Source organism: Stigmatopora nigra, chromosome 16 (assembly GCF_051989575.1).
Source record: "Stigmatopora nigra isolate UIUO_SnigA chromosome 16, RoL_Snig_1.1, whole genome shotgun sequence".
Taxonomy (NCBI): domain Eukaryota; kingdom Metazoa; phylum Chordata; class Actinopteri; order Syngnathiformes; family Syngnathidae; genus Stigmatopora; species Stigmatopora nigra.
In genome coordinates, this window is record NC_135523.1 from 1,042,941 (window position 1) to 1,064,253 (window position 21,313).

A 21,313-nucleotide genomic window follows, 5' to 3' on the forward strand; every position below is an offset into this window, starting at 1 on the left:
TACTATGTCGTTTTTTGCAATAAAAAGCCTTACTATAGTATGTCGTTTTTTACGAAAAAAAGCCTTACTATACTATGTCGTTTTTTTTACAAAAAAAGCCTTACTATACTATGTCGTTTTTTTACGAAAAAAAGCCTTACTATACTATGTCGTTTTTTTACGAAAAAAAGCCTTACTATAGTATGTCGTTTTTTTGCGATAAAAAGCCTTACTATACTATGTCGTTTTTTTACGAAAAAAGCCTTACTATAGTATGTCGTTTTTTTTACAAAAAAAAGCCTTACTATACTATGTCGTTTTTTTACGAAAAAAAGCCTTACTATACTATGTCATTTTTTTACGAAAAAAAGCCTTACTATAGTATGTCGTTTTTTTGCGATAAAAGCCTTACTATAGCATGTCGTTTTTTTGCGATAAAAAGCCTTACTATACTATGTCGTTTTTTTACGAAAAAAAGCCTTACTATACTATGTCGTTTTTTACGAAAAAAAGCCTTACTATAGTATGTCGTTTTTTTTACAAAAAAGCCTTACTATACTATGTCGTTTTTTTACGAAAAAAAGCCTTACTATAGTATGTCGTTTTTTTACAAAAAAAGCCTTACTATAGTATGTCGTTTTTTTTTACAAAAAAAGCCTTACTATACTATGTCGTTTTTTTACGAAAAAAAAGCCTTACTATACTATGTCGTTTTTTGCAATAAAAAGCCTTACTATAGTATGTCGTTTTTTTGCGATAAAAAGCCTTACTATACTATGTCGTTTTTTTTACGAAAAAAAGCCTTACTATAGTATGTCGTTTTTTTACAAAAAAAGCCTTACTATACTATGTCGTTTTTTTACGAAAAAAAGCCTTACTATAGTATGTCGTTTTTTTACAAAAAAAAGCCTTACTATACTATGTCGTTTTTTTACGAAAAAAAGCCTTACTATAGTATGTCGTTTTTTTTTACAAAAAAGCCTTACTATACTATGTCGTTTTTTTACGAAAAAAAGCCTTACTATAGTATGTCGTTTTTTTTTACAAAAAAAGCCTTACTATACTATGTCGTTTTTTTACGAAAAAAAGCCTTACTATAGTATGTCGTTTTTTTGCAATAAAAAGCCTTACTATACTATGTCGTTTTTTTACGAAAAAAGCCTTACTATAGTATGTCGTTTTTTTTACAAAAAAAAGCCTTACTATACTATGTCGTTTTTTTACGAAAAAAAGCCTTACTATAGTATGTCGTTTTTTTTACAAAAAAGCCTTACTATACTATGTCGTTTTTTTACGAAAAAAAGCCTTACTATAGTATGTCGTTTTTTTACAAAAAAGCCTTGCTATACTATGTCGTTTTTTACGAAAAAAAAGCCTTACTATACTATGTCATTTTTTTACGAAAAAAAGCCTTACTATAGTATGTCGTTTTTTTGCGATAAAAGCCTTACTATAGCATGTCGTTTTTTTGCGATAAAAAGCCTTACTATACTATGTCGTTTTTTTACGAAAAAAAGCCTTACTATACTATGTCGTTTTTTACGAAAAAAAGCCTTACTATAGTATGTCGTTTTTTTGCGATAAAAAGCCTTATTATACTATGTCGTTTTTTTACGAAAAAAAGCCTTACTATACTATGTCGTTTTTTACGAAAAAAAGCCTTACTATAGTATGTCGTTTTTTTTACAAAAAAGCCTTACTATACTATGTCGTTTTTTTACAAAAAAAAGCCTTACTATAGTATGTCGTTTTTTTACAAAAAAAGCCTTACTATAGTATGTCGTTTTTTTTACAAAAAAAGCCTTACTATACTATGTCGTTTTTTTACGAAAAAAAGCCTTACTATACTATGTCGTTTTTTTACGAAAAAAAGCCTTACTATACTATGTCGTTTTTTTTAGGAAAAAAAGCCTTACTATAGTATGTCGATTTTTTGCGATAAAAAGTCTTACTATACTATGTCGTTTTTTTGCGATAAAAGCCTTACTATAGTATGTCGTTTTTTTGCGATAAAAAGCCTTACTATACTATGTCGTTTTTTTACGAAAAAAAATCTTACTATACTATGTCGTTTTTTTACGAAAAAAAGCCTTACTATAGTATGTCGTTTTTTTGCGATAAAAAGCCTTACTATACTATGTCGTTTTTTTACGAAAAAAAGCCTTACTATACTATGTCGTTTTTTTACGAAAAAAAGCCTTACAATACTATGTCGTTTTTTTACGAAAAAAAGCCTTACTATAGTATGTCGTTTTTTTGCGATAAAAAGCCTTACTATACTATGTCGTTTTTTTGCAATAAAAAGCCTTACTATAGTATGGCTTTTTTTTGCGATAAAAAGCCTTACTATACTATGTCGTTTTTTTACGAAAAAAGCCTTACTATAGTATGTCGTTTTTTTTACAAAAAAAAGCCTTACTATACTATGTCGTTTTTTTACGAAAAAAAGCCTTACTATAGTATGTCGTTTTTTTTACAAAAAAGCCTTACTATACTATGTCGTTTTTTTACGAAAAAAAGCCTTACTATAGTATGTCGTTTTTTTACAAAAAAGCCTTACTATACTATGTCGTTTTTTACGAAAAAAAGCCTTACTATACTATGTCATTTTTTTACGAAAAAAAGCCTTACTATAGTATGTCGTTTTTTTGCGATAAAAGCCTTTCTATAGCATGTCGTTTTTTTGCGATAAAAAGCCTTACTATACTATGTCGTTTTTTTACGAAAAAAAGCCTTACTATACTATGTCGTTTTTTACGAAAAAAAGCCTTACTATAGTATGTCGTTTTTTTTACAAAAAAGCCTTACTATACTATGTCGTTTTTTTACAAAAAAAAGCCTTACTATAGTATGTCGTTTTTTTACAAAAAAAGCCTTACTATAGTATGTCGTTTTTTTTTACAAAAAAAGCCTTACTATACTATGTCGTTTTTTTAACGAAAAAAAGCCTTACTATACTATGTCGTTTTTTACGAAAAAAAGCCTTACTATAGTATGTCGTTTTTTTTTTACAAAAAAGCCTTACTATACTATGTCGTTTTTTGCAATAAAAAGCCTTACTATAGTATGTCGTTTTTTTGCGATAAAAAGCCTTACTATACTATGTCGTTTTTTTACGAAAAAAGCCTTACTATACTATGTCGTTTTTTAAGAAAAAAAGCCTTACTATAGTATGTCGTTTTTTTGCGATAAAAAGCCTTACTATACCATGTCGTTTTTTTACGAAAAAAGCCTTACTATACTATGTCGTTTTTTTAACGAAAAAAAGCCTTACTATACTATGTCGTTTTTTTACGAAAAAAAGCCTTACTATACTATGTCGTTTTTTACGAAAAAAAAGCCTTACTATAGTATGTCGTTTTTTTACAAAAAAGCCTTACTATACTATGTCGTTTTTTTACGAAAAAAAGCCTTACTATACTATGTCGTTTGTTTGCGATAAAAAGCCTTACTATACTATGTCGTTTTTTGCAATAAAAAGCCTTACTATAGTATGTCGTTTTTTTACAAAAAAGCCTTACTATACTATGTCGTTTTTTTACGAAAAAAAGCCTTACTATAGTATGTCGTTTTTTTTACAAAAAAAGCCTTACTATACTATGTCGTTTTTTTACGAAAAAAAGCCTTACTATAGTATGTCGTTTTTTTGCGATAAAAAGCCTTACTATACTATGTCGTTTTTTTACGAAAAAAAGCCTTACTATACTATGTCGTTTTTTTACGAAAAAAAGCCTTACTATAGTATGTCGTTTTTTTGCGATAAAAAGCCTTACTATACTATGTCGTTTTTTGCAATAAAAAGCCTTACTATAGTATGTCGTTTTTTTGCGATAAAAAGCCTTACTATACTATGTCGTTTTTTTAACGAAAAAAAAGCCTTACTATACTATGTCGTTTTTTACGAAAAAAAGCCTTACTATACTATGTCGTTTTTTTAGGAAAAAAAAGCCTTACTATACTATGTCGTTTTTTTACGAAAAAAAGCCTTACTATAGTATGTCGTTTTTTTGCGATAAAAAGCCTTACTATACTATGTCGTTTTTTTACGAAAAAAAGCCTTACTATACTATGTCGTTTTTTTACGAAAAAAAGCCTTACTATAGTATGTCGTTTTTTTTACGAAAAAAAGCCTTACTATACTATGTCGTTTTTTACGAAAAAAAGCCTTACTATAGTATGTCGTTTTTTTTACAAAAAAAGCCTTACTATACTATGTCGTTTTTTTACGAAAAAAAGCCTTACTATAGTATGTCGTTTTTTTGCGATAAAAAGCCTTACTATACTATGTCGTTTTTTTACGAAAAAAAGCCTTACTATAGTATGTCGTTTTTTTGCGATAAAAAGCCTTACTATAGTATGTCGTTTTTTTGTGATAAAAAGCCTTACTATACTATGTCGTTTTTTGCAATAAAAAGCCTTACTATAGTATGTCGTTTTTTTACAAAAAAAGCCTTACTATACTATGTCGTTTTTTGCGATAAAAAGCCTTACTATAGTATGTCGTTTTTTTTACGAAAAAAAGCCTTATTATAGTATGTCGTTTTTTTACGAAAAAAAGCCTTACTGTAGTATGTCGTTTTTTTGCGATAAAAAGCCTTACTATACTATGTCGTTTTTTTGCGATAAAAAGCCTTACTATACTATGTCGTTTTTTTGCGATAAAAAGCCTTACTATAGTATGTCGTTTTTTTGCGATAAAAAGCCTTACTATACTATGTCGTTTTTTTACGAAAAAAAGCCTTACTATAGTATGTCGTTTTTTTTTTTACAAAAAAAGCCTTATTATATTATGTCGTTTTTTGACGAAAAAAAGCCTTACTATAGTATGTCGTTTTTTTTGCGATAAAAAGCCTTACTATACTATGTCGTTTTTTTGCGATAAAAAGCCTTACTATACTATGTCGTTTTTTTACGAAAAAAAGCCTTACTATACTATGTCGTTTTTTTACGAAAAAAAGCCTTACTATACTATGTCGTTTTTTTAGGAAAAAAAGCCTTACTATAGTATGTCGATTTTTTGCGATAAAAAGCCTTACTATACTATGTCGTTTTTTTACGAAAAAAAGCCTTACTATAGTATGTCGTTTTTTTTACAAAAAAAGCCTTACTATACTATGTCGTTTGTTGACGAAAAAAAGCCTTACTATACTATGTCGTTTTTTTACGAAAAAAAGCCTTACTATACTATGTCGTTTTTTTGCGATAAAAGGCTTACTATAGTATGTCGTTTTTTTGCGATAAAAAGCCTTACTATACTATGTCGTTTTTTTTACGAAAAAAAGCCTTACTATACTATGTCGTTTTTTACGAAAAAAAGCCTTACTATAGTATGTCGTTTTTTTTACAAAAAAAGCCTTACTATACTATGTCGTTTTTTTACGAAAAAAAGCCTTACTATAGTATGTCGTTTTTTTGCGATAAAAAGCCTTACTATACTATGTCGTTTTTTTACGAAAAAAAGCCTTACTATAGTATGTCGTTTTTTTGCGATAAAAAGCCTTACTATAGTATGTCGTTTTTTTGCGATAAAAAGCCTTACTATACTATGTCGTTTTTTGCAATAAAAAGCCTAACTATAGTATGTCGTTTTTTTACAAAAAAAGCCTTACTATACTATGTCGTTTTTTTTACGAAAAAAAGCCTTACTATAGTATGTCGTTTTTTTGCGATAAAAAGCCTTACTATACTATGTCGTTTTTTTACGAAAAAAAGCCTTACTATACTATGTCGTTTTTTTGCGATAAAAAGCCTTACTATAGTATGTCGTTTTTTTGCGATAAAAAGCCTTACTATACTATGTCGTTTTTTTACGAAAAAAAGCCTTACTATAGTATGTCGTTTTTTTGCGATAAAAAGCCTTACTATACTATGTCGTTTTTTGCAATAAAAAGCCTTACTATAGTATGTCGTTTTTTTGCGATAAAAAGCCTTACTATACTATGTCGTTTTTTTAACGAAAAAAAAGCCTTACTATACTATGTCGTTTTTTACGAAAAAAAGCCTTACTATACTATGTCGTTTTTTTAGGAAAAAAAAGCCTTACTATACTATGTCGTTTTTTTACGAAAAAAAGCCTTACTATAGTATGTCGTTTTTTTGCGATAAAAAGCCTTACTATACTATGTCGTTTTTTTACGAAAAAAAGCCTTACTATACTATGTCGTTTTTTTACGAAAAAAAGCCTTACTATAGTATGTCGTTTTTTTTACGAAAAAAAGCCTTACTATACTATGTCGTTTTTTACGAAAAAAAGCCTTACTATAGTATGTCGTTTTTTTTACAAAAAAAGCCTTACTATACTATGTCGTTTTTTTACGAAAAAAAGCCTTACTATAGTATGTCGTTTTTTTGCGATAAAAAGCCTTACTATACTATGTCGTTTTTTTACGAAAAAAAGCCTTACTATAGTATGTCGTTTTTTTGCGATAAAAAGCCTTACTATAGTATGTCGTTTTTTTGTGATAAAAAGCCTTACTATACTATGTCGTTTTTTGCAATAAAAAGCCTTACTATAGTATGTCGTTTTTTTACAAAAAAAGCCTTACTATACTATGTCGTTTTTTGCGATAAAAAGCCTTACTATAGTATGTCGTTTTTTTTACGAAAAAAAGCCTTATTATAGTATGTCGTTTTTTTACGAAAAAAAGCCTTACTGTAGTATGTCGTTTTTTTGCGATAAAAAGCCTTACTATACTATGTCGTTTTTTTGCGATAAAAAGCCTTACTATACTATGTCGTTTTTTTGCGATAAAAAGCCTTACTATAGTATGTCGTTTTTTTGCGATAAAAAGCCTTACTATACTATGTCGTTTTTTTACGAAAAAAAGCCTTACTATAGTATGTCGTTTTTTTTTTTACAAAAAAAGCCTTATTATATTATGTCGTTTTTTGACGAAAAAAAGCCTTACTATAGTATGTCGTTTTTTTTGCGATAAAAAGCCTTACTATACTATGTCGTTTTTTTGCGATAAAAAGCCTTACTATACTATGTCGTTTTTTTACGAAAAAAAGCCTTACTATACTATGTCGTTTTTTTACGAAAAAAAGCCTTACTATACTATGTCGTTTTTTTAGGAAAAAAAGCCTTACTATAGTATGTCGATTTTTTGCGATAAAAAGCCTTACTATACTATGTCGTTTTTTTACGAAAAAAAGCCTTACTATAGTATGTCGTTTTTTTTACAAAAAAAGCCTTACTATACTATGTCGTTTGTTGACGAAAAAAAGCCTTACTATACTATGTCGTTTTTTTACGAAAAAAAGCCTTACTATACTATGTCGTTTTTTTGCGATAAAAGGCTTACTATAGTATGTCGTTTTTTTGCGATAAAAAGCCTTACTATACTATGTCGTTTTTTTTACGAAAAAAAGCCTTACTATACTATGTCGTTTTTTACGAAAAAAAGCCTTACTATAGTATGTCGTTTTTTTTACAAAAAAAGCCTTACTATACTATGTCGTTTTTTTACGAAAAAAAGCCTTACTATAGTATGTCGTTTTTTTGCGATAAAAAGCCTTACTATACTATGTCGTTTTTTTACGAAAAAAAGCCTTACTATAGTATGTCGTTTTTTTGCGATAAAAAGCCTTACTATAGTATGTCGTTTTTTTGCGATAAAAAGCCTTACTATACTATGTCGTTTTTTGCAATAAAAAGCCTAACTATAGTATGTCGTTTTTTTACAAAAAAAGCCTTACTATACTATGTCGTTTTTTTTACGAAAAAAAGCCTTACTATAGTATGTCGTTTTTTTGCGATAAAAAGCCTTACTATACTATGTCGTTTTTTTACGAAAAAAAGCCTTACTATACTATGTCGTTTTTTTGCGATAAAAAGCCTTACTATAGTATGTCGTTTTTTTGCGATAAAAAGCCTTACTATACTATGTCGTTTTTTTACGAAAAAAAGCCTTACTATACTATGTCGTTTTTTGCAATAAAAAGCCTTACTATAGTATGTCGTTTTTTTACGAAAAAAAGCCTTACTATACGATGTCGTTTTTGAAGCCAATAAAAAGCCTTACTATAGTATGTCGTTTTTTTTTACAAAAAAAGCCTTACTATACTATGTCGTTTTTTTACGAAAAAAAGCCTTACTATACTATGTCGTTTTTTGCAATAAAAAGCCTTACTATAGTATGTAGTTTTTTTGCGATAAAAAGCCTTACTATACTATGTCGTTTTTTTTACGAAAAAAAGCCTTACTATAGTATGTCGTTTTTTTACAAAAAAAGCCTTACTATACTATGTCGTTTTTTTACGAAAAAAAGCCTTACTATAGTATGTCGTTTTTTTTACAAAAAAAAGCCTTACTATACTATGTCGTTTTTTTACGAAAAAAAGCCTTACTATAGTATGTCGTTTTTTTGCGATAAAAAGCCTTACTATACTATGTCGTTTTTTTACGAAAAAAAGCCTTACTATACTATGTCGTTTTTTTACGAAAAAAAGCCTTATTATAGTATGTCGTTTTTTTACAAAAAAGCCTTACTATACTATGTCGTTTTTTAACGAAAAAAAGCTTTACTATAGTATGTCGTTTTTTTGCGATAAAAAGCCTTACTATACTATGTCGTTTTTTTGCGATAAAAAGCCTTACTATAGTATGTCGTTTTTTTACGAAAAAAAGCCTTACTCTACTATGTCGTTTTTTTACGAAAAAAAGCCTTACTATAGTATGTCGTTTTTTTGTGATAAAAAGCCTTACTATACTATGTCGTTTTTTTACGAAAAAAAGCCTTACTATAGTATGTCGTTTTTTTGTGATAAAAAGCCTTACTATACTATGTCGTTTTTTTACGAAAAAAAGCCTTACTATACTATGTCGTTTTTTTACGAAAAAAAGCCTTACTATAGTATGTCGTTTTTTTGCGATAAAAAGCCTACTATACTATGTCGTTTTTTTGCGATAAAAAGCCTTACTATAGTATGTCGTTTTTTTACGAAAAAAAACCTTACTATACTATGTCGTTTTTTTGCGATAAAAAGCCTTACTATAGTATGTCGTTTTTTTACGAGAAAAAGCCTTACTATACTATGTCGTTTTTTTACGAAAAAAAGCCTTACTATAGTATGTGGTTTTTTTGCGATAAAAAGCCTTACTATACTATGTCGTTTTTTTACGAAAAAAAGCCATACTATACTATGTCGTTTTTTTGCGATAAAAAGTCTTACTATACGATGTCGTTTTTGAAGCCAATAAAAAGCCTTACTATAATATGTCGCTTTTAAAGAGAAATGTCGATTTTTAAGAATTTTTTTTTATTTAGTTCAAAGTCCACCAACCTGACAGGACTCCGTTTGGCATCCGGATCGGACGCGGCAACGCTTCCCACCACGGCGCCGGGAGCGGCGTCCTCCCGCACCTCCACCACGTATCCGGCGCGTTCGAACACGGGCGGTTCGTCCACGTCCTCCACCGTGACTTTGACGGACGCCTCGTCTCGGAACGGACCCACGGAGAAGAAACGTGGGTTGACGTGGACATTCTCCACTTGGACTCGCAGGGTGAACTGACGTTTGCGTTCGAAATCCAACGTCTGAAACGAAAACCGAGAGCCAAACGTTGATTTCCGACGGCGTCCATTCGTTTTCCGACTGTGAAAACCGTTGAAATAAACCAGGCCATACTTTGTGACCTGATTCTCTCAAAGGGAAGAGTTATGATTGTTAATTTTTTATCTATTTTTTGGGTCGAGTACCATCTGACAAACAGATGTAAAGAGAGGAGGTCCCCAACGGAGGTCACCACAGGCGTCCATTTTTTTTAAAGCCCAGATGGGACGCCGGAGCGGCCAGTTCATTAGCGGCGCCGCTTTTTGGGGGACACTATGTCGCCGTGGCAACAGCGAACAAGCCGTGCGGAACAAATCATCGTGATAAACACGTATTTTCCGACAAATTCTCTCGGGGCGGAAAAATAGGAAACTGGGCTATGCGGTTGTTTCCTTTAGAAATGGAGGATTTCATTAAATAAATTGTGAAAAGGTCTTGGTCCTGTTTATTTGTTTTTGTGGGGGTGCTGGAGCCAGTCCCAGCTGATTTTGGAGGTGTTCGGACGTTTGGTAGTCGGTCTTTTGGTGACAGAGTTAGTTTACTCTTGAAAGCAGCTCTCAAAATTATATTCAAGAGAGAGTATATAAGTACTGTTTAATATCCAAGTATATACAATGTCGTTTTTGAAGAAAAAAAGCCTTACTATACTATGTCGTTTCTGGAGAGAAAAAGCCTTACTATACTATGTCGTTTTTGAAGAGAAAAGGTCTTACTATACTATGTCGTTTTTTTAAAGAGAAAACGCCTTACTATACTATGTCGTTTATGGCGATAAAAAGCCTTACTATACTAAGTCGTCTTTGGCAATAAAAAGTTTTACTATACTATGTAGTCTTTTGCCAATAAAAAGCCTTACTTTACTATGTCGTTTTTGAAGAAAAACAGCCTTACTATACTATGTCGTTTTTGAAGAGAAAAAGCCTTACTATACTATGTCGTTTTTTTAAGAGAAAAGGCCTCACTATACTATGTCGTTTTTGGCAATAAAAAGCCTTACTATACTATGTAGTTTTTTTCCAATAAAAAGCCTTACTATACTATGTCGTTTTTGGCAATAAAAAGCCTTACTATACTATGTATTTTTTTTCCAATAAAAAGCCTTACTATACTATGTCGTTTTTTAAGAGAAAAAGCCTTACTATACTATGTCGTTTTTGGCAATAAAAAGCCTTACTATACTATGTCGTTTTTTGCCAATAAAAAGCCTTACTATACTATGTCATGTTTTACGAAAAAAAGCCTTACTATACTATGTCATGTTTTACGAAAAAAAGCCTTACTATACTACCTTTCGAAGGACCAGGACGCCATCTTGCGTACTGCGATTGACAGCCACGTCGAACATTCCCGGTCCGTCACTTCCGATTATCCGGTAGTCCATTTCGGCGTTTTCGCCGATGTCGTTGTCCACCGCACGGAGCGTGCCCACCGCGGACCCCGGTAACGTGGACTCGGGGACTTTGAATTCGTAGAGGGCTAAAAAACAATAACATCAATTATTAGCTTGAGTTTTAGGTCAATCGTGACAGGAGTTTTTAGCCAATCGCGGCTTACTTTTGGTGAAACGCGGCGGGTTGTCATTGACGTCAGCTAGCGTGATGCTAACGGTGGTGGTCCCGGATAAACCCCCCATTTGTCCTGCCATGTCCTTGCCCTGGATGACCACTTGGTACTTGTCCTTGACCTCCCGATCCATTCCGGGCAGGGCTGTCTTAATCATGCCTGAAGAAAAATCAAGAAAAATAAATACATGGAATTCATTTAAAAATGGCAATTCATTTTCAAAATAAAAGCACATTTCTTTGCCCAAGTTCTGTCTTTGAAAGTCCCCAAAAAGCGCCTTCCTATTTTTCTTTTTTTTTTAGTCCATCTACTTTTGATTTATTGGACTAATTTGAATCCCGGGTTGGGAAATTAAATTGGCACTTACACAAGGCGGCATGAAAAAAGAGGACCATTTTTCATACCAATTTTTTCATATAACTGTAAAATAGTTTTTTTGTTCCTAACTACAAAAAAGAAGTAGAATAGTTGTAGTATTTAAGTGTTACTTTAATTATTTAGTCATTCACTGCCATTGATTTCTTCTTTGATGTTTGTTTATTAGCATTTGTTAGCATTTCGCTATAAAATAGCCATAACTAAGTACCCAATACTGTATTTTTAAAATTACTGTACACATATACATTTATAAATGTTCATAAACGCAAAATGAATACCATCAAAATACTTAATAGTTGGTTAATTGATTTCTCCTTATGTTTGTTTATTAGCATTAGTTAGCATTTTGCTATAATATAGCCATAACTAAGTACCCAATACTGTATTTTTAAAACTAATGTCAATATATACATTTAGAGATATTCACAAACGCAAAATGAATACCATCAATATACTTAAAAGTAAGTAAAAATCAGCTTCAAAACGATTATAATACTCATAACAAACATCATTATTGTTATACCATTATATGACACACTCCCTGTGACACTTCAAAGTTATTGTCTTTTTAAATACATAGTACTAAACTTATTACCTACAATCATTAATTCATTTAAAAATCTGACTTTCCACGGCATTAAAAGCATTTCAAAATTGGACGGCCGCCACCGTCAACGACGTACCGGGGCGTTAACGAGAAGCGCTCTTAATTGGGCCAAACGACCCGAGTAAGGGGGCGCATCCATCACTCGAAAAACGACGACGGAATTAAAGCTAGCCGGCGCCGACTTCATTACGCGGCGCATAAATCTCCCGTCTGAAACGTCGTTAATTCGGGGGCGACTATTTTGAGGTGCGCGCCGGGGATGTTTGATGCGCCGCCAAGGAACTTCATTATCTTTACGATGACGCTTTATGAAGCCGCCAAGGACGGGGCGGGCGGGCGGGGATGGCCGGCGTGCGCCATGCACGCCGCGGGGGTCGCTACGACGTTCCACAAAAATTCCCATTCCTATTATTTTTGTTATTGTTCAACTTGGGTGCTAAAAATAAAATATATTCTTATTTGAATGTCTTTGTTACCTGTGGAAACAAGTTGTTGTTGTTTTCTTATCCATATTGCAGCATGCTAACATGTTATGCTAACTCATTTCAGGATAGGAACATGAAAATAGTTCATTATGATGTAAACACAAGTAGTATAACATGGTAAAGATAGTGTTAGAATATTTTAAGGTGAAAAAATGAGTGAATAGGTGGAAAATATTTATTGTATAAGCCAATGTTGGAGTTATTATGTGATATTATTATATATATGTGTGCATTTAATCATTTTTGTAGTATGTATGTAGGGTAGATAGTGACCTTTACCCCAGAATGCAGACCTGGAAGGACGCTTAAGAAGATGCTGATGCATAGTGATGGCTAACCAACAACCTTCGTGATTACTCACATATTGTAATAAATTGTGACATTCTTTTTGCTTAATTATGGAATTATTTTGCCAAATGGAGGCTTGTTTGTTTTAATTTCTAATGAGGTTGTTTTTAATCGACCCTATACTTATAAACGTTGAATAAAAATCAGGTTATAAAAATCCCTCTGAATGTTATTTTATTTTGAATTATTGGAGTGAATGGAATGAATGAGTGATTCATTTAAAAACAGAAGGTTAGCGGATATTACGAGGTAATATGATTGGCCGTTATGCACTTGCTAGTATCGCTACACTATTGAAAAAGACGACTTGTTTAAATGGCCTTCCTGAATTAAATGGCGAGATGAAAAGCCTTTTTTTGCTCTTGAGTTTTATTTAATGCAGTTTATTTCAATACATCATTTCAAGTTGTTTAGATGTTTGTACGCTAACGTTAGCCTCTTCTTTACTGTACTGTAATACTGCATTAATTCATGTAGTGACATAAATAAATATTTTTCTTACAAATGTCTTTCATTTTTGTCTATTTCTCGCATCTTTGATATAAAATTTGTATTTTTAAAGTTGATTTAGTAGGTTTTAAGGACAGAATTTACATATAAAGTACTGCTTTGCTCACGAAATATTAGTAATTTTGTATGTTTAGATGTTTGTACGCTAACGTTAGCCTCTTCTTTACAGTACTGTAAAACTGCATTAATAAATATTTTTCATACAAAATTAGTATTTTTAAAGTTGAGTTAGTAGGTTTTAAGGACGGAATTTACATATAAAGTACTGCTTTGCTTACGAAATATTCAAGTAATTTTCGAAGTAGAGATACAACGGTACTAGCTAGAATTATAGATAAAAAATAGCACTTTAAGGGATCACTTAAATGCAAATTTGTGGGTGTTCTTACTTGTCATTTTGAAATTCATGAAATCGCTATGTATTAAATAAATATGTGATTTAAAAAACGTCCATTTTGTAGAAAGCCGACCTCCCGCTAACTCGCCGTGTGCATTCATGTGTGTGCAGCTCATGTCGGCTTACCGGCCACATGTGGCGTTCGACATATTAACGTTAATCCAGACGCTAATCTGCAAATGGCCGCTTCTTCCTATTTTTTTTTTTTTCGTGCCTTTTTTGTCGGAAAAGGCAGGCCGGCGTCCAAAGCGCGCATTTGTGATTAAAAGTAGCAAGCTGCTACCTTTTTAGTCTAGTGTGTGTGTTTATGTGCACGCGTGGTTCAAATCCCCAAAGTGACCTCCGCTAAACCCCCCCCCTACCAAAAGCGCCCCCAGCCGGCAGATGCCGTACACCTGCCGCCATTTTGGTTTAACATCAAAATTCATGTAACCTACTTATAATAATAATATTTTTTTTCTAACCCACATTTGGTTTCTAGTTTGTCACTCGTGTAATTATTCGGTTATATTATTTACATATATTTTATTATTTTTAATCAATAAATACATTTATAAATTAACTAGTGTCATTGAAAACTAAAATATATAATTAAATTATTGTTTTAAAACTAATAGTTTTGACAACTATCACTAGTTTTCCAATTTATTTAAAATGTATTTAGTTTTATGTATGTTTAAATTTTGTCATTAATATGATTTCCAATTTGTCCATAATTTGATTTGAAATTTGTCATTAATATGATTTAAAATTTGTCATTAATATGATTTAAAATGTGCCATTATTTAAAATTTATAAAAATTTATATTGAATTTGATGGAGCGAAGGATATTTAAAAAAAATGACCTTATTTATAAATGGTTTAAATCGTCATTAAACTAAATTAATATAAAATAAAAATATGATCCCTTTTTAACACTCTTAAGTTATTAATATTATTATTTTTAAATATTTTTATTGCTATTTTAACTCATATTTATCATTTATGAACAGAACTGGAGAAGTTGATTTTAATGCTAATCTTTTACTGCCATAGACAGCCCTACACGTCCAATCCAATTGGACCAGGAGGTCATTGGCCCCTCCCACTTGGACACCTAACACCATCGACAGTTGCACTGACCTGTTTCGGGGTCCACGGAGAAGTAGGGCTGCCCCTCCAGTATGCTGTAGACCACCTTAGCACTATTCCCATAGGTACTGTCATCGGCGTCTAGCGCCGTCACCTGGATGACGGGTGTACCTGCGCCGCAAAAAGATTAGGTTTAGGCCAGGGGTGGGCAAAGTTTTGGGCCCGGGGGAGGGCCCACATTGACTTTAATAATTTGACAGATGGGCCGGGTTAGCACAAGATAGGATACATATAAAAAAGTGCATCCGTTAACAGTACATATGAAACAGAAACAGAAAAATAGGACTCAAGTATTAAAATACTCATCACTCATCATTAAAGTATAAAGTATAAAGTACAAAGTAAAGTAAGTCAAGGAATGTATTTAGAAATTTTTAAAAAATCATTTTAAAAAAGATAGGGGCTGTAAAACACCAAAAAACAAATAAGAGTGGACACAGCTACTGCCACAGGCTCCCGCGTAATGGCGCCATCTTGGGGCAAAAAAATACTAATAATTAAAATATATATAAATAAAAAAAAACATTTGAACAACATAGGCGGGCCGGATTAAAAAGCCTAGCGGGCCTTATGTGGCCCACGGGCCGTAGTTTGCCCATATCTGCATTAGTCGCCCGTCTCGAGCCCGATTTCCGCCTACCAATTTCGGCCATTTCGGGGACCCTGGCCACGTAGGGGTCTTTGGTGAAGCGTGGCTCGTTGTCGTTGATGTCGTGGATCTTGATGATGAAGTCAGACTCCCCCTCCAGGGCCTCGCCGGTAAAGCGGTTGACGGCTTTGGCGTGTAACACATAGTAGGCTTTCTCTTCGCGGTCCAGGCGCTTGGTGGCGTGGATGTCGCCAGACTTTTCGTCGATTTTGAAGAGCGTGCCGGCGCCGTCGCCCGTCAAAACGTAGCGCGCACTGCCGTCTTCGCGGTCTGAGTCGGAGTGGAGCTGAAGTGGGGAGAGGAAAACAGTAAAAATAGTCCGTTTTTTAGGGTAAAACAAGCATTTATATTTATATTCCCTTTTTTAGACGTTTATTTGAGATATTTAAACTTTAATGTATTAAAAACAGAGGATAAATGGGTTCCAGTTTTTGAGCTAGGTCTACAATGTCTTCTGTGTCTATTTAAGGGTAAAATAAGCATTTTGCTTTATAATTTCACTTAAAAATGTATTTTAAAAAAATATATATATATTTTAATTTATTGAAAACGGGATAAAACGGGCTCCAGTTTTTTTTAACTAGGTCTACAATGTATTCTGTGTCTTTTTTAGGGTAAAATAAGCATATATTTTTTATAATTCCACCTTTTTAAAGTTTATTTAAATATATTTGCATATTTTAAGTCATTGAAAACAGGATAAAATGGGCTCCATGTTTTTCTAACTGTCTACAATGTCTTCTGTGTCTTTTTCAGAGGGTACAACAAGCAACTTTTTTATAATTTCACCTTTTTTAAATTTATTTTAGATATTTATATTTAAATTTATTGAAAACAGAGGATAAAATGGGCTCCAGTTATTTTTAGCTAGGTCTACAATGTCTTCTGTGTCTATTTTTTAGGGTAAAACAAGCATATTTTTTATAATTTTACCTTTTTTTAAGGAAATATATCGTAGTCATGTTTTGTTTACACTATGAAAAATGATTACAATTGTCCAAAGAACATTAATTTTATCCATAAACCCTGTCTGAATTAGAAATCAATATGTAGCGAAAAAATATTAAGGGCAAAATGTAGCCTTCCAATTACAAGTGGTGACCGCCATCTTTTTTGAACCCTCATTACAGAAGCGGCCACGGCAATTTCCCGACCTTCCGACCCGGGCGGCGCATTTTCCTCAACGTACGGTCAAAGATCTCACCAAACAAGAAGCCATTATTACATTCATGATGATATTAATATCACATTGGACTGCAGGGACGGCCAATCCTCATCTTTGGGGCGCCTGAGCTCGCCGCAAAAGGAGATGAGTGTTATTAAAAGTGAGCGTCCCCTTGACTCCGGCACCCTCCCCTACCCATCCCCTCCCTTATTGTCTGTCCGATGATGAGGATGATGATTTGTACTCTTCATTTACACACAGTGTGCGTCAAATGAAGACGATGAGGTCATTCGGCGGGGGGTTGCCATGGCGCAGGTACGCCATATTGTTTGTACCGTGCCAAGATGAGCAGCTGGTACCCAACGCGGGCACGCGCAAGCTAGCTAGCTCTAGGCCGTCATAAGACAACCGCGTCTTTGCGGCATGTTGAGTCATGCGGATGGCTCGGCTCTTCTTCTTTTTGAGTGTCCGCAATCAAGGCGGAGCTAAAAAATTGGCCCTGGGTATGCGTAAAGTGGTTGTTTGCATGCCTGCCGTTAGCCAGGATAGTCTCCGGCACCCCCTGCTACTGAAGAAAATGAAGTAGACAAAATAAAAATGACTTTTCAATTCATTAGTGGATTGTATGTTTATGTAGTAGATTTGTTATATTAACTATATAGTACACTATACACTATAGTACAGTATAGAATATGGCCTGAGAGTATATAGAGTATATTAATAGTATGGTGTAGTAGAGTATATTAATAGTAATAGTAAGGCATGGTATAGTAGAGTGTATTTATAGTATGGCATGGTATAGTATATTATCAGTATAGTGTAGTACAGTAGAGAATACTTATAGTATGGCATTGGTATAGTAGGGTATAGTATATTAATAGTATAGTACAGTAGAGTATATTAATTGTATAGTACAGTAGAGTATATTAATTGTATAGTATAGTACAGTAGAGTATATTTATAGTATGGCATGGTATAGTAGGGTATAGTTTAGTAAAGTAGAGTATATTAATAGTGTGCCATGGTATAGTATAGTAAATTAATAGTTTGGGACTGTATAGTAGAATATATTATTAGTGTGACATGGTATAGTCAAGTACAATAATTGTATTGTATAGTACAGTAGAGTATATTAATTTCATAGTATAGTATAGTACAGTTAAGTATATTAATAGTGTGTCATGGTATTGTAGAGTATATTAAAAGTAGGGAATGGTATAGTAGGTTATATCAATAGTATGGCACGGTATAATATAGTAAGTATATTAATAGTGTGGGATGGTATAGTAATAGTAAACTACAGTATAGCATGGTATGCTAATATAGTATGGCATGGTATAGTGGAATATATTTATCGCCTGGCATGGTGTAGTAGGGTATCTACTTACCATACCATATCCTATAAATATAGTATAGTTATACTGTAGTGTAATAGTAGCAAAGCAAGTGGGCGCAAGGGCAAATTTTAGGAAGAAATGAAGCCACCTGCAAAAATGAGTTGGCAGCGGACGAGGGCAAAAACGGCGGAAAAGTGGGGCCCGCCAACAGCGGGGCCCTATCAGGGGTTGTAAATACTTGATGAGATATGATAGCGCAGCGCAAACACGGCACCACCGCAGGCCATTAGGCGCGTGCGTGCATGAGGGTGGGCACGTGACATACCCTTTGGTGGAGCACCCCGTAATGAAATAAACAAACATGGCGTTCCCCCGGTGACGGCACAAGAGCTCGCCGCTAATGAGAGGCCGTGGGGACGGACGGTAGTGCTCTGTTACCGAAAGTAAAACAGGCAATCTTAGTTGGCTTTTCTGCGGGTGTTAACTAACATAAAAACATTTTTAAACGGTTATTTTTCATATTTTTTACTTATTTGACCTATAGTGACAAACTATTTGGGTCAGTTAAGAGTTGGAAAATTGTTCTCGATTGTTTTTGAGTCGGGGAAAAAGGGAATAAACCTGATTTTTTGAAAGGAAAGTTCATTATTCAAATTATAATCCATTTTTTTGTGTTTATTAGTGAGCTAAAAGAGGCTACGCACCGCTATTGAAGCTCCCTTTTGTATTTTTTTTTGCGTGTTGTTGTTTTTTTTGTTGGACTTGTTGTGTCGGCACACCCGTGTAATCCGTTTAGAGGCGCGCTCAAAGTCGACGCTCGCTCGGGGGACAACGTACGGCGCCCCGTCTTGTTTGCCGGAGGGATTCTATCCCGAGTTGTTCCCGTGTTGCCGGAGGAATGCAAAGTGGTGGCGTCCATTCAGAGAGGCGCACAAAAGCGCTTTCACGAGCCTGTCGGCGTCATGGCGAGCAAGAGAAACGCGCCGTGACTTGACAAATGTGGGCGTTCTTTTTGGGGGTTTTGGCGGATGGGTCGCTGAGATTAATGGACGATCATTTGGCTTATTTTATAAATATGCGGGTGAGAATTTTGAGTGTTTTATTGATGTTAAGATTACTTTATTTGGCGGCGATTGAGGGTCGTTTTATGGGTTAATTTTTAGGTTTATTTGTTTTTAAAAATGGATATATGAAAAATTAGGGTGGGTATTTTTTATTCTGACTTTTAAATTGATTTATTTCATTAAGAAGTAAAGAAAAGTTATAGTTAGGTATAATTTTAGAAATATTTTAAATTTAGACTAATGTATGTGAATAGTAATATATTTTTTGTATTTATTGGAATTTTAAAACGAGTCTATTTATTGGAACTTATTTTCTGAACATGTATATATTTGAAAAGAAAAACTAGGAAAATAATTTAATTTTATTATTTTCTAATTATTTTCTTTTTTAAAATAAAAAACAAATAATTAAAATGACTATTAATGTACTAATTAAAATAGAATGAACACAAAGTGTTTCCATTAATTTTAAAAAATGGTGTACACTATATAAATTCCATTCTCTAATTATAAAAAGTCTACTCATTCTTTTCCTACGAGCTAACTTTGGCTAGCAAGCTAATTATCAAGCTAATGACTAAAATGGCGTCTTACCTTGCCCACATATTGCATGTCGCTTCCGGTGTACTCCTCCAAGAGGAAGAACTGGTTCCACATCCACCCTCTCTTCGAGCGCCGCAACGGCACCCCGTTGGCGTCCTGACCCGTCAGTCCGGCGGCCATCTTGTGCCCGACCGCGGTCCTTCGCAGAGGCCTCATCCCAGCGGCGAGGCCGAGTTGGGCGGCGGCCCACAGCGCCATCAGTACGCACAGCGTCTCCATGCCGACCCGGCCTCAGGTCTTGTCCCCGCCCCTCCTTCGGCGCTTTGTGTGTCTCGGGGGGTCAGGGTGCCGTCTCCGAACTCATGCCGGGGTTCAAACGGCAACCTAGTGATGGGAAAATTACAATTAAGCTAATTATGCTAATGCTAAATGTGATTAATGTTGAAATTCGATGAATAACGAAGACCTGAAAATGTGTAACACTAAAATAACAACAAAATAGAAGTGAAAGTTGAGAAAATAGTAGTACATAAAGTACATTAAGTAGTACACTGAATAGTATTTGATTCCAGAATATACATTAAGTAGTACATTGAATAGTATTTGAGTCCCTAATGTACATTAAGTAGTACATTGAATAGAATTTGAGTCCCTAATGTACATTAAGTAGTACATTGAATAGTATTTGAGTCCCTAATGTACATTAAGTAGTACATTGAATAGAATTTGAGTCCCTAATGTACATTAAGTAGTACATTGAATAGTATTTGAGTCCCTAATGTACATTAAGTAGTACATTGAATAGTATTCAAGTCCAAAAATGTTAAACAAGGCTTTGGCCATTATTCTTAAGTCTGGAAGTGAGGTCGTTCAGGTTGGGTTGCGTACTGGGAAAAGGGGGAGGGGCCTGAATTAAGTAGCCCGACCCGTACGGCGAAGCGAAGCCGGATGCTCCGAAGGGAAGGCGGGAAATGGAGCGAAGAAAGCGGGGCAAGGAGAAGAGGCAACGACCGCCAAGGACCACTATGTTTTTTGGACGAAAACCACACTAGAGACCCAATCGACCTTTTCCAAGGCAAGAAAACCACTCAATTGAAAAAAGATACTGAAAAATTGCTTCCAGGGGATACTTACTGAACCCTAAAATACTCTTCTTTTATACCTTTTCCATTTAAATCCTTAAAAAATACAAAATGTGGCATAAAACAACTGCATAATCCGGACTATAACATACACAGTGCGACTTATAGTCCAGTTTCTCTTAAATAACCTCAAATTCCCAGCCTCAGAATGGTCGACGCCCACTTCCCAGGTCCTCCAAATATTTATATACACCCTATGAAGAGGTTGTCCTATCATAGCGGAGTCAGCAACCCGGTGTGGGGGTGCCGTGAGTCCATCCATTACTGTCTCAGCCATGCCCTCTTCTCCATATGAAGCAAATTGAAGCTAGTTTTTTTTCCCCATGCGTTGCATTTTATAGCACGCCCCCAAGCCGCCTCCCCCTTTCTACCTCTACCCCAACCGCATTGCTTTGCTTGCACAGGCCAAAACGGATATGCATGACGGCTTCACTTGGCTCGGAAAGCCACTCGCTTTGC

The 21,313-nt window shown here is 34.0% G+C and overlaps 1 protein-coding gene across 1 annotated transcript in view; it reads right to left on the minus strand.

Moving 5' to 3' along the window:
• The window catches only part of cdh6 (cadherin 6), a 108,976-nt gene that overhangs the window by 7,840 nt on the left and 79,823 nt on the right, over positions 1 to 21,313 (minus strand). Inside the window, exons 6-11 of the mRNA XM_077735480.1 lie at positions 19,764 to 20,096; positions 15,595 to 15,889; positions 14,946 to 15,065; positions 11,089 to 11,256; positions 10,823 to 11,010; positions 9,265 to 9,518 (exon numbers count right to left, since the gene is read on the minus strand). Of these exons, the coding sequence (XP_077591606.1) occupies positions 9,265 to 9,518; positions 10,823 to 11,010; positions 11,089 to 11,256; positions 14,946 to 15,065; positions 15,595 to 15,889; positions 19,764 to 19,991 (1,253 nt within the window). The 5' untranslated portion in view covers positions 19,992 to 20,096. The remainder of the gene's footprint in view (positions 1 to 9,264; positions 9,519 to 10,822; positions 11,011 to 11,088; positions 11,257 to 14,945; positions 15,066 to 15,594; positions 15,890 to 19,763; positions 20,097 to 21,313) is intronic.